This window comes from Callithrix jacchus, chromosome 7, assembly GCF_049354715.1.
Source record: "Callithrix jacchus isolate 240 chromosome 7, calJac240_pri, whole genome shotgun sequence".
Lineage (NCBI taxonomy): Eukaryota > Metazoa > Chordata > Mammalia > Primates > Cebidae > Callithrix > Callithrix jacchus.
Window position 1 is genome coordinate 92,240,228 of NC_133508.1, and position 12,644 is coordinate 92,252,871.

The window sequence follows — 12,644 nt, forward strand, 5'->3', positions numbered from 1 at the left end:
GTTTGTTAGCCACTAAAATTACAATTTCCCACTGTGGGAAGGGTCAATTTTCCAAGAAACACTTGGCATCTATCTTATTTTCCCAATTACACACAACACTGGCAAAAACCAAGCACTGAAGAATCTGCCATGTGATAAGATGAAGCAATAATTACCAAGCATTTCCTTTTCTGCCCCACAGAGTGAAAGAAGAGTCTTGATGAGGCGTAAGTGCCCTGCCAGTAAGATGTTGTCCGCCTCACTGGTCTCACATTCAGCTGTGCGATTAGGTTCAAAGTTATCCAGCCAAGTAATCTCATCTTCAAGCATGGTAGCGGGGCTGATCCTTAACTGCTCCATTTCCGAAGCTAAGGAGGAAAAAAAATCCATTACAAAGAAAGAAGGATTTCCCTTTATGGAGTTCAAGTCCTGAATTAAACAAAGCAAAGTCAAGCCCCAATCTTTCACTTCACAGATCTCAAAAAAACTGTCATTAAGACTGGATGTGGTGGTTCACAACTGTAATCTGAGGCTGAGGGAGGCTGAGGCGGGCAGATCACGACGTCAGGAGTTCAAGATCAGCCTGGCCAGAATGGTGAAATCCTGTCTCTACTAAAAATACTTAAATTAGCCAGGCATAGTGGCATATGCCTGTAGTCCCAGCTATTTGGGAAGCTGAGGCAGGAGAATCACTTGAACCTGGGAGGCGGAGGCTGCACTGAGCCGAGACTGTGCCACTGCACTTCATCCTTGGTGACAGAGCAAGACTCTGTCTCAAAAAAAAAAAAAAAATCAAACAAACAAAACACACACACACACACACACAAAACTGTCATTAACAAATAGTAGGCTACAGTTGCTGCCCACAGGGAATGAAGGTGCCCTCACGCATACACCACTTATTGGTTGCCTTCTCTGTGCACGTCACTGTGCTATATGCCGAGGCTCTAAGATGAGGAAGAGAAATTCTTGCTCCTGATTTGGTGGGAGTTAGCAGGAAGCCCTAGGAACACTAGAGAAAGAAGGGGTAGAAGACTTTGAGGAGAATCAACGGTCCTGCAGTGTGACCTAAGCCAAGGGAGGGCTGAGTTCTGCAAAGGAAAATGAGGTCAGAAGTACAGCTGCCAGAGTCCAGGTTTCTAAACAATGAGCCAAACTCCCGTGAACTACTCTGTTCTTTTGTATTGTGTTTCACTTGCCCTTAAAACAAGGACTTAAAGCATAATTTCATATTGGAAGTTGAGACTGGGGAGGAGACGAAGGGTAATTATGCTCTACTTCCACTGCAGTGTAGTGAGATGCAAGCAGGGTCTCCGTAAGGGGAAGTGAAGAAGGACCCTTTAGGGTCAGTCGGAGCTGGACTGGCACCAGATACAAACCCTATTTCTACCATTTACTGTGTGACCTTGTTTCCTTATTTATGCAATGGGGCCAGCACTCACACTGCAGAGTGCTGTGTATGAAGTGCTAGTGTAGGCACTGACTTATGAAAACACTCAGGAATTGGCAAATATTGTTTGTTTCAAGACATGTTACCCAAGAATTAATTCCCCTCACCTCCCAAGATCCTAACAAGAGATCATGAGTCCCTCATTTATCACTCAACAATACAAGGAAGGAAGGTCTATATTAACAACTCATTCATTCATTTGAAAGTTGCAGCCAACTCATGATTCCTTTCCTTGCTGCAGAGCAGAAAGCAAAGCCTGGATGGCTGCTGGTCAGCTGTCCCTGGGAGCCTGGGTGGAAACCAGTGTTATGTTAGACTGTTAGATGGATATACAGTCCACCCACTTCACTAGATCCAACAGATCTTCTCTCTGAATCGAGACATACACTCAGACTATATTAACTGCCTCTCCACAAAACCAGTTCCATTGCATTGCTCAGAGCACTACATCCTGTTTTTATATTTGGAGACTCCATCTTAGTCTGTCGCCCAGGCTGGAGTGCAGTGGTGCAGTCTCAGCTCACTGCAACCTTCACCTCCTGGGTTCAAGCGATTCTCCTGCTTCAGCCTCCCAAGCAGCTAGGATTACAGGGACATGGCACCACACCCAACTAATTTTTGTATTTTTAGTTGACACAGGGTCTCACCACGTCAGCCAGGCTGGTCTCGAACTCCTGAACTCAAGTGATCTGCCCACCTCGGCCTCCCAAAGTGCTGACATTACAGGCATGAGCCACTGCACCTGGCCACCTCCTGTTTTTGACAGACACTTATGAAACTGATGAAGGCATCTGCCACCACAGAAATGTTGTTGAGGATTATCCATCACTATTTTTATGTGTCCATTACATGATGGCCTTTGTATAAAATTTCTTTTAGGCTTAGGTGCTGGGAAAGAGATTTGCTTCTTTTGAGAAACTATTCTATTTCTTCTTACAGGGTATTGAGAAGAACTAACCATATGCTGTTTCCTTTTTACCTCTGGCCTTCAGAAACCTCACAAATTAATTCTGAGGTATTTTTTTTCCTCCTGGCCTTGACATTCTTTACCAATTGCTGTTTTTGTTGATCCTGATTTTTATTTTATTAATTTCCTGTAAGCTGAAGCAAATTCTTTGTGAAGAGTAAAGAATAAACAAACTCTTGATCTACACTAAAATTTACAAAGAGCATTCCAACATACATTTGCATTATTTAAAGGTAAGTACAGATGATTAAAATCTCAGCACACTAACAAGAGAATTTCTAACAATGATATTTTACAACTAACACTATTGAACTGACTTCTAACACCATCAACATACCGCAATAGAGATTCCCTCTTTCCTTCAACAATCAACCTTCAAAATTATAACAGACTACACTAGTGAGAAAGACCCTTCATAATTATCAGTGTAATTAAAATATGAGCCTTTGACAATTTTAAAAATCAACAAATCTCAATTCACTAATGACTGGTTATATAACAGAAGACACTGGTACATAGGTTTATATGTTATTCTCAAGAAAAAAAAGTTCAACTTCAAACAATAATTGTAATTTTATTTACACTTGAGACATGTAAATCATATTAAAAATGTCCGTGTGACTTTTTTTTTCTATTCCTCCCCAGCCCCTCTCCCTTACATATTAGTCATTTACTTACTTGTCAGATCATCTAATAATTGGCATCTCAAATCAAAATACTCCATGCACTGAGATAACAGTCTAAAAAACAGAAAGGTTTCAGTTAATAAGAGGCTGATTTGAAAATAAAAAGTATTTTCCTTATAAGAACAGGTTAATAGAACAACTAAGATTATTTTCCTCAGCATAACTATTTTAATATTAATTTAAATTCTATATTTTAGCAAGAAGCATACTGATTTTACTAATGAAGACATGACAATAGAAATAACAGTGTAAAGAGAGGAAAACACTAAATTTATCACATCTTAAAATAATATATGCACTGATTGCATACATAATACACTTATTACATTCATTCATTTAAATTTCAACCAGTCTCTACCAAGCACCTACAAATGACTGAAACTGTTTTGGGAGATCAGTGAACTTAAAAAGGTAAACAAACAACAAATTAGAAATACACACATCTGTCAAGTGGTAATAAGCACTGAGAAGAAAAATAGAGCAGAGTAAGAAGACAGAGACAGGAAAACTATTTTACAGAAGATGATCAAATAAGCTTTTTCTGCAATTACAGTAGTCAGCAGCAAAGGTTTTATAATCAGACAGACACCGGTTTTAATCCTGGCTCCCCTACTTATAGCAGCTGGGTGTCCCATGGACAACTATTTCACCTTTAACTTTCAGTTTTCTAACTTCTAAAATGCTCATGATAGTATTGGAAATAAAAAACACATGCATATACACCAATATACAGAAAAGGCTCAAGCACAAACTAATGATGAGCATATATAATGAACCAAGAATTATGGTTATAAAAAATGAAGACAATAAAACTGCTGAACTCATTAGGCCAGTCTGAGGATTAAAAGAAAAACATACATGAACAGCTTAGTATGTTATGTAGCATATAGTTGGCCTATGGTAATTGCTACTAACATCACCAGACTATTTTTTTCCTGGTATTTAGCATGAACTATCATCATCATACTATTGAGGGAAAATATATATCAAACTTGGGCATTAAAAAAAGCTGCGAGACATAATTTTTAAAATTATGCAAACATATAGTTAAAGATTCAATTTGATGTGAAATTAAATAGCTCTACTTTCAGCATATTTTAAAGAGTATATGTTAAAAATCTCATCTAATGCTTTCAGCCTCTTTCTCAAAATTTATAGTACCTTAATATTAAATCAAAAATTAAATCTTAACATGTAGTTATATTAAGTAAACTGACTTACAAGTATTAGCACAATAGCTTTAACTTCTTAAAAGCTTATACATTTATACTGAAGAATCACTGATTCACCTGTTTAGAAAAATTTTAACTAGGAAAAGTTGGAATTCTAAAGTAAAATGTCTACAAGGACAAGAGAAGAAATTTTGACAGTTTTAAATTCAGATGTCTACTGGGGGAAGCCATTCTCTGAAATGTGATGTTAATATCACTAAAGAATTATTTTTTATTACAGAAACATACAGCTAATGTCTAACTAAGCTTAAATCTTGATGGTAAACATAATTTTTAAGTTTTGGGTAAATTTTTAACATTTCTAAGTTATTCACAATGACCTTATCTCTGAAACCAAAGTCTTGACTTCTTTCTTAGACATTTGGAGTGTTAAAACAGAAGGTTAAATGTTTCAAAGTAACATTTATGTAGAAGCCTGGATACGGGGGCCAGAAATCTCTGTATATTGGAAAGTGCATGATAATATAAGAAGTGTTAATACACATCTAATCCTGTAATAAAGACTTGCAGGCAACAGATAAAATTATAATTGTATTTTAGAAATTCTGTAGATTATACATATTATATCTGGAGAACAGAGGTATTAAAAAAGTCAAGAATGGATGAAAGAAACCAGAAGGGAAATTAGAAAATATAATAAGACAAATGAAAACAAAAATATAACTTGCCAAAAATTATGGGAAATATCAAAAAAGTGTTATGAAATGGAAACTTATAGCTATAAATGCTTACATTTATTTTGTTAATCTTTTCAAAAACCCAGCTCCTGCATTCGTAGATTTTTTGAAGGGATTTTCATGTCTCTGTCTCTTTCAGTTCTGCTCTGATCTTAGTTATTTCTTGACTTCTGCTAGCTTTTGAATTTGTTTGCTCTTGCTTCGCTAGTTCTTTTAACTGTAATGTTAAGATACCAATTTTAGATTTTTCCTGCTTTCTCCTGTGGGCATTCAGTGCTATAAATTTCCCTCTAAACACTGCTTTAGCTGTGTCCCAGAGATTCTGGTATGTTGTATCTTTGTTCTCACTGGTTTCAAATAACTTATTTATTTCTGTGTTAATTTAGTCATTTACTCAGTAGTCATTCAGAAGCAGGTTGTTCAGTTTCCATGTAGTTGTATAGTTTTGAGTGAGTTTCTTAATCATGAGCTCTAATTTGACTGGACTGTTGTCTGAGAGGCTATTTGCTATGATTTCCATTCTTATGCATTTGCTGAGGAGTGTTTCACTTCTGATTATGCAGTCAATTTTAGAATAACTGTGATGTGGTGCTAAGAAAAATGTATATTCTGTTGATTTGGGGTGGAGAGTTCTGTAGATGGCTATTAGGTCCATTTGGTCCAGAGATGAGTTCAAGTCCTGAATATCCTTGTTAATTTTCTGTCTCACTGATCTGACCGTCTAACATCAACAGTGGGGTGTCAAAGTCTCCCACAATTATTGTGTGGGAGTGCAAGTTTCTTTGTAGGTCTCTAAGAACTTGCGTTATGAATCTGGGTGCTCCTGTATTGGGTGCATATATATTTAGGATAGTTAGTTCTTTTTGTTGCACTGATCTCTTTACCATTATGTAATGCCCTTGTCTTTTTTTGATCTTTGTTGGTTTAAAATCCTTTTTATCAGAGACTAGGATTACAACCCCTGCTTCTCTTTGCTTTCCATTTGTTTGGTAAATATTCCGAGACCACTAGCCAGACTAATAACAAAAAAAAGAGAGAAGAATCAAATAGACACAATAAAAAATGATAAAGGGGTTATTACCACTGGTCCTACAGAAATACAAACTACCAGCAGAGAATACTATAGACGCCTCTACATGAATAAACTAGAAAATCTAGAAGAAATGGACAAATTCCTGAATGCATACACCCTCCCAAGGATAAACCAGTAAGAAGTTGAATCTCTGAATAGATAACAAGTTCTGAAATCAAGACAGTAATTAATAGCCTACCAACCAATAAAAGCCCAGGACCAGACGTATTCACAGCTGAATTCTACCAGACGTACAAAGAGGAGCTGGTACTATTCCTTCTGAAACTATTCCAAAAAACAGAAAAAGAGGGACTCCTCCCTAATTCGTTTTATGAGTCCAGCATCATCCTGATACCAAAACTAGGCAGAGACACAACTAAAAAGGAAAATTTCAGGCTAATATCCCTGATGAACACTGATGTGAAAATCCTTAATAAAATACTGGCAAATCCAGCAGCATAACAAAAAGCTTATCCACCATGATCAAGTCGGCTTCATCCCTGGGATGCAAGGCTGGTTCAACATACACAAATCAATAAATGTAATCCATCACATAAAACAGAACCAATGACAAAAACCACATGATTATTGCAACAGAAGCAGAAAAGGCCTTCAGTAAAATTCAACACCCCTTCATGCTAAAAACTCAACAAACTAGATATTGATGGAATGTATCTTAAAATAATAAGAGCTATTTATGACAAACCCACAGCCAATATCATACTGAATGGGCGAAAGTTGGAATCATTCCCTTTGAAAACTGTTACAAGACAAGGATGCCCTCTCTCACCACTCCTATTCAACATTGTACTGGAAGTTATTGCAGCACTATTTACAATAGCAAAGACTTGGAACCAACCCAAATGGCCATCAATGATAGACTGGATAAAGAAAATGTGGCACATAAACATCATGGAATACTATGCGGCCATAAAAGAGGCTGAGTTCATGTCCTTTGCAGGGACCTGGACAAAGCTGGAAATCATTCTCAGCCAACTAACAAAGGAACAGAAAACCAAACACCACGTGTTCTCACTCATAAGTAGGAGTTGAACAGTAAGAACACGTGGACACAGGGAGGGAAACATACACTCTGAGGCCTGTCAGGGGGCAGGGGATCAGGGGAGAGATAGCATTGGGAGAAATACCTAATGTAGATGACGAGTTGGTGGCTGCAGTCAAGAAAAATACCCAATTGACAACCTAACTTTACACCTAAGGAACGAGAAAAAGGAGAACAAACCAAACTTAAAGCTAGCAGAAGGAAAGAAATGACAAAGATTAGAGTGGAAACAAATAAAATAGAGAACAGCAAAACAATACCAAAAAGAAAAAATAATTCAATGAAACCAAAGTTGGCTCTTTGAAAAGATCAACAAAACCGACAAACCTTTAGCTGAACTAAGACAAAAAAAAGGGAGAAGGATGAAATTACTAAACTCAGAAATGAAAGTGGGTATGTAACTACCAATTTTACAGAAATAAAAAGGATATAAGAGACTACCAAAAGCAACTGTATGCCAACAAATTAACTAACTTATGTGAAGTGGACAAATTTCTAGAAACACAAAACCTACCAAGACTGAATCAGGAAGAAACAGAAAAGGCAAATAAACCCACTAAGCAAGGAGATTCAGCAAGGAGACTGAATAGATAATGAAAAACCTCCCAACATAGGAAAGCCCTGGACCAGATGGCTTCACTGGTGAATTCTCCCAAACATTTAAAGAATTAACACCAATTCTTCTCAAGCTCTTTCAAAAAAACTGAAGTGGAGGTAACACTTCCTAATTCATTCTATGACACCATTATTACCCTGATACAAAAGCCAGAAAAAGATACCACAAGAAAACTACAGACCAGTATCTCTTATGAATGCTAATGAAAAATCCTCAACAAAATACTATCAAACCAAAGCAGTGCATTTAAAGGGTTACACCCCATAAACAAGTGGGATTGACTCCTGGAATTCAAGTATGGTCCAATGTATGAAAATCAATGTAACACCACATTAAGGGAAAGAAGGAAAAAAGACCCACATGATCATCTCAATCAAAGCAGAAAAAGCATTTGATAAAATTTAACCCACTTTCATGATGAAAACACTTAAACTACAAACAGAAGAAAACTACTGCAACATAATAAAGCCAGATGTGAAAACCCACAACTAACATACTCAATGCTGAATGACTGAAAGCTTTTATCCTAAGAGCAGGAACAAAGATGCCCACTTTTGCCACTTCCATCCAACATAGTATTGAAGGTTTCAGCCAGAACAAGTAGGCGAGGAAAAGAAATAAAAGGCATCCAAACTGAAAAGAGAGAAGTAAAATGATCTGTTAGCAATTGACATGTTATTATGTACGGAAAGTCCTGAAGTTTCTGTAAAAGAAACTGTTAGAAGTAATAAGTAAATTCGGCAAGGTTGCAGGCTACAAAATCAACACAAAAATCAGTTGCATTTCTTAACACCAACAATGAACAAACTGAAAAAGAAATCAACAATTCCACTTAAAATAGCATCAAAAAGAAAACTTAGGAACCAACTTAGTCAAGGAAATGAAACACTTGTACAGTGAAAACTGCAGACATGGCTGAAAAAAATTAAAGATGACATAATGAAAAGACATCTCGTGTTCAAGGAGTGAAAGACAAAATCTTGTTAAGTTGTGATTACTATTCAAAGTCATCTACAGGTTCAATGAAATCTCTATCAAAATCCCAAAGACATTTGCAAAAATAGAAAAACCCATTCTAAAATTCACATGGACTCTCAAGGGATCCCTCCAAGTAGCCAAATCAATCTTGAAAAAGAGGAACAAGGTTGAAAGACTCATACTTGCTGATATCAAACTTAGTACAATACTACAGTAATCAAAACAGTGTTATGCAGTTATGAAGACAGACATATAGACCAATGGAAGAGAAACACAGAACTTAAAAATATGGTCCTGATTTTCATCTAGGACACCAAAACTATTCAGTAGGGAAAGGGTAATATTTTTAAAAAGTGGCACTGGGAAAACTGGATATTTACATGGAAAAGAATGAAGGCAGATCCTTACCTTATACCACATGCAAAACTAAACTCAAAATGCATCAAACACCTAAGTGTAAGAACTAAAACTATACAACCCTTAGAAGAAAACAGGGGGGGAAACTTACGTGATATAGGATCTGGCCATAATTTCCTGGCTATGACAGCAAAAACACAGGCAACTTATACAGGACACCATCAAGAGAGCCAAAAGACAACCCACAGATTGAGAGAAAATATCTGCACATCATATTATCTTATAAGAGATCAATATCCAGAAGATATTAAAAATTTAACAATAAATAATCCAATTTAAAAATGGGCAAAGGTCTTAAAATAGATGTTTCTCCAAAGAAGATATATGAATGGCCAACAAGCACATAAGATGATCAACATTAATCAAGGAAATGCAAACTGAAACCAAAGATGCCAATTCACATACATTAGTATAGCTACTATCAAAAACAAACAAACAAAAACCTAGAAAACAACAAGCACTGGCCAAGATGTGGAGAAACCAGAATCCTTATACATTGCTAGTGGGAAAGAAAAATGGTACAGCCACTGTGAAAAACAGTTTGGTGGTTCTACAAAGAAATCAAACACAGAATTACTAAATGATCCAGCAATCCACTTCTGGGTTAACACCCAAAACAACTAAAAGCAGAGATTCACATAGATATTTGCACACCTATGTTTGTAGCTCCATTCACAATAGTCATGTTCATCTATGGATGAATGAATATACAAATATGGTTTATATGTGCAATAATATATTATTCAACCTTAAAAAGGAAGGAAATTCCGATTCATGCTACAATATGAATAAACCTTAGGACATTACACTAAGTAGACACAAGAGGACAAATACTGTATGATTCCACTTATATGAGTTACCTAGAGTAGTCAAATCTTTAGAGACAGAGAGTAGAATGGTAGCTGCCACAGGATGGGGGAGAGGGGAATAGGGAGTTACTGTTCAATGGGTACAGAGTTTCAGTTTAGGATGACAAATGAGTTTTGCAAATAGACAGCTGTGATGGTTACAACACAATGCTGCGGAATTGTACACCTTAAAATGGTAAATTTTATGTGTATTTTATCACAATAAAAAAAATTCAGCAATTCAAAAAAAAATCTACAATTTGTCTTTGAATAGTCTGTTTACATTCTTTGTCCCTTTTTTAACTTGGCTGTTGGTCTTTTGTTTAATAATTTATAATAATTTTATCTCTCTCTCTCTCTCAAATTAGCTTATGGTCTGTCACGTAGATTATTTTGCATGTTGTTTTGCAGATTTATTTTCCCAGTTTGGTGATTGGCTTTTGACTTTGAGGCATTTTTTTCCTATATAGAAAACTTTAATTTTTATGGAGTCAAATTTAACAGTCTTTTATTTAATCACTTCTTCATGGGCATAGTGTTTCAGTTTCAGATGATGGAAAAGTTCTGGAGATGGATAGAGGAGACGGTTGTACAACATTGTGAATGTATACTTAATGCCACTGAACTGTACACTTAAAAGTGGTAAATTTTACATTATGTATATTTTACCACATTAAGCAGAAAGTTGAGGCTTAGGTATCTCAGGGGTTTGGCATGGTTCTAGCACCTCTTTCCTTCTAGGGACCTAATTTATAAAGCACATAAACAAGGAAAGTAGACATTGACTTCACAAATCTCCATGACACCTTACATGCCCCACAGCAGGGGCTGTGTGGTATGGATGAGTTAGAAAAAGTGGTATGAACTTGAAGTCAGTGTAAGACCTACTATCTCCTATCCTGGGACTAGACAGAGAAACACATGCATAGAGGCTCACCTGCAGAGGTAAGATGGGGCAGGCAGAACAGTCATCTCATAAGCCTGGACTATAGGTCTCTTATATAGTCAAGTATGTATAAAACCAAGAAAGCAAGCTAGGAGGATACCCCAGCTACCTCTAGACATGGAACTATGAAATACTTGCACTGAAAAAGTGATATATACAAGAGGAAAGGATCAATATAGCCTTTGCACAGTGACCAGGCTCAAATAATTCCAGGCTCTCACCAATCAGGTGAGCTCCTTTTTCTCTCTGGGATAGATGTATCACATGGGGTGAAGTGAAAACCAGGGATATGGAGAAGAAGGCATTTCTGGTAGTATTTCTTTTAACTCTCTTATCCTACATGTGGAGAAAAGCAAATGCCATCTTTCAGGACCCAAATGTCAGAAGAAAGGAGGAGAAATTCTAGTAATCTCAATAATGCACTGTGGTCTTCAGGGGAGCAGTACACAAATTATCATTTATCTTTTCTCTGTATAAGGTAAGCGTTTCCATTTTTATTACATACCTCTGATTGACTCCTCTCATAATACTAGTTGGAGACCAGAGAGGCAGCTGAGCAGTGAGGATGACACCTAGAAGAAACTGATTTGGCTTCTGCACATCTGGATGCGCTGATGTGTCTGTCTGACTAAGAGTGTACAGCTGATCACAGGCAACCCGGCGAATCTGAAATTATGTGACCAGCAGCAAAGGACAGACATGAATCGACTGCTTAAAAAGTGATTTTCTTACAAACTCCACACTATTTATTAATTCAAGTTCTTGAAGGACATTAGAAAGGTGTAAGTGTTTGAGTGTTTAACGGTAAGGTTTCCACCGAATAAACTAGGGCTAATTAAAACTCAATGTGGTTTGGGAACTGATTCCCCAAATTATTCTACTCTAATCAATAGGTTTATAACTTAATGTAAATGAACGTAAGAAAAAAGAAAGTTTAAAAGTTAATCCTCAAGGTCATGTAAGAAAGTCAGAACTATAAAATCTAATGATAGTTTATGACTTGAGGTTGACCTTTCCTGATTCTAATATGTGGATGCTTAATGCCAGCTGCCCTTGTGAGCCATGGACAGACACTGGTTGTAACAAAAATAACTTAATAACATTAGTCTCCTAACTTTTGGTAGAATATGGAGGAGGTAACAGGAGGAAAGGCAGTTTTTCTTTCATGGTCTGCAGCCCCTTTGTACACTCCCTAACAGGACTAAATGCTACTCCTGTATTCCCCACAACGTCACAGGGAGCTGAGAGAGCTCACAAAACAACAGGACCAAAGGAGTTTTGTAAGTAACATAAAAAATCCTTACCTCAGAACTTGGTGATCCGAGCAGAATATCAATGATGAAATCAGCAACACAGGGCAAGTTATAGAAAGATGCTAATAAGAAGAAATGGGGGATGTGGGTGTATGAAACAAGTTAGGTAATGCATTTTCAAATTTGATCAGTTTCTTAAGCTCAACTTAAGCAGAAGTTCATCTCTTTTACATAGGATGGGAATTCAGGACCTTTTACAACTGCTTTCATGCCTGTCCCTTTACGCCATACAATTCTAAGGTGCTTAGGAGAAGGAACATGTTTTAGTTATTGTTCTGTCCCGTATTTTAGCAAAATGCCTTGCACAAACTAGTTACAGGATAAATGTTTTGCCTTGATACACTATCAATAGTTGCAAACTATAAAATATACCCTAAAATAAACTTAAAAATGATAACAG

At 36.7% G+C, this 12,644-nt stretch overlaps 1 protein-coding gene across 8 annotated transcripts in view; it reads right to left on the bottom strand.

Moving 5' to 3' along the window:
- USP24 (ubiquitin specific peptidase 24) overlaps positions 1–12,644 on the bottom strand; it is a 154,449-nt gene that overhangs the window by 40,877 nt on the left and 100,928 nt on the right. For all 8 annotated transcript variants that reach the window (XR_013520109.1, XM_078331960.1, XM_054236291.2 and 5 more), the window contains 4 exons: positions 12,236–12,306; positions 11,437–11,597; positions 3,075–3,136; positions 156–347 (listed from right to left, as the gene is read on the bottom strand). Coding sequence is in view for 7 of the 8 variants with exons in the window: in XM_078331960.1 (XP_078188086.1) it covers positions 156–347; positions 3,075–3,136; positions 11,437–11,597; positions 12,236–12,306 (486 nt within the window). In the remaining variant the exon portion in view is untranslated. The remainder of the gene's footprint in view (positions 1–155; positions 348–3,074; positions 3,137–11,436; positions 11,598–12,235; positions 12,307–12,644) is intronic.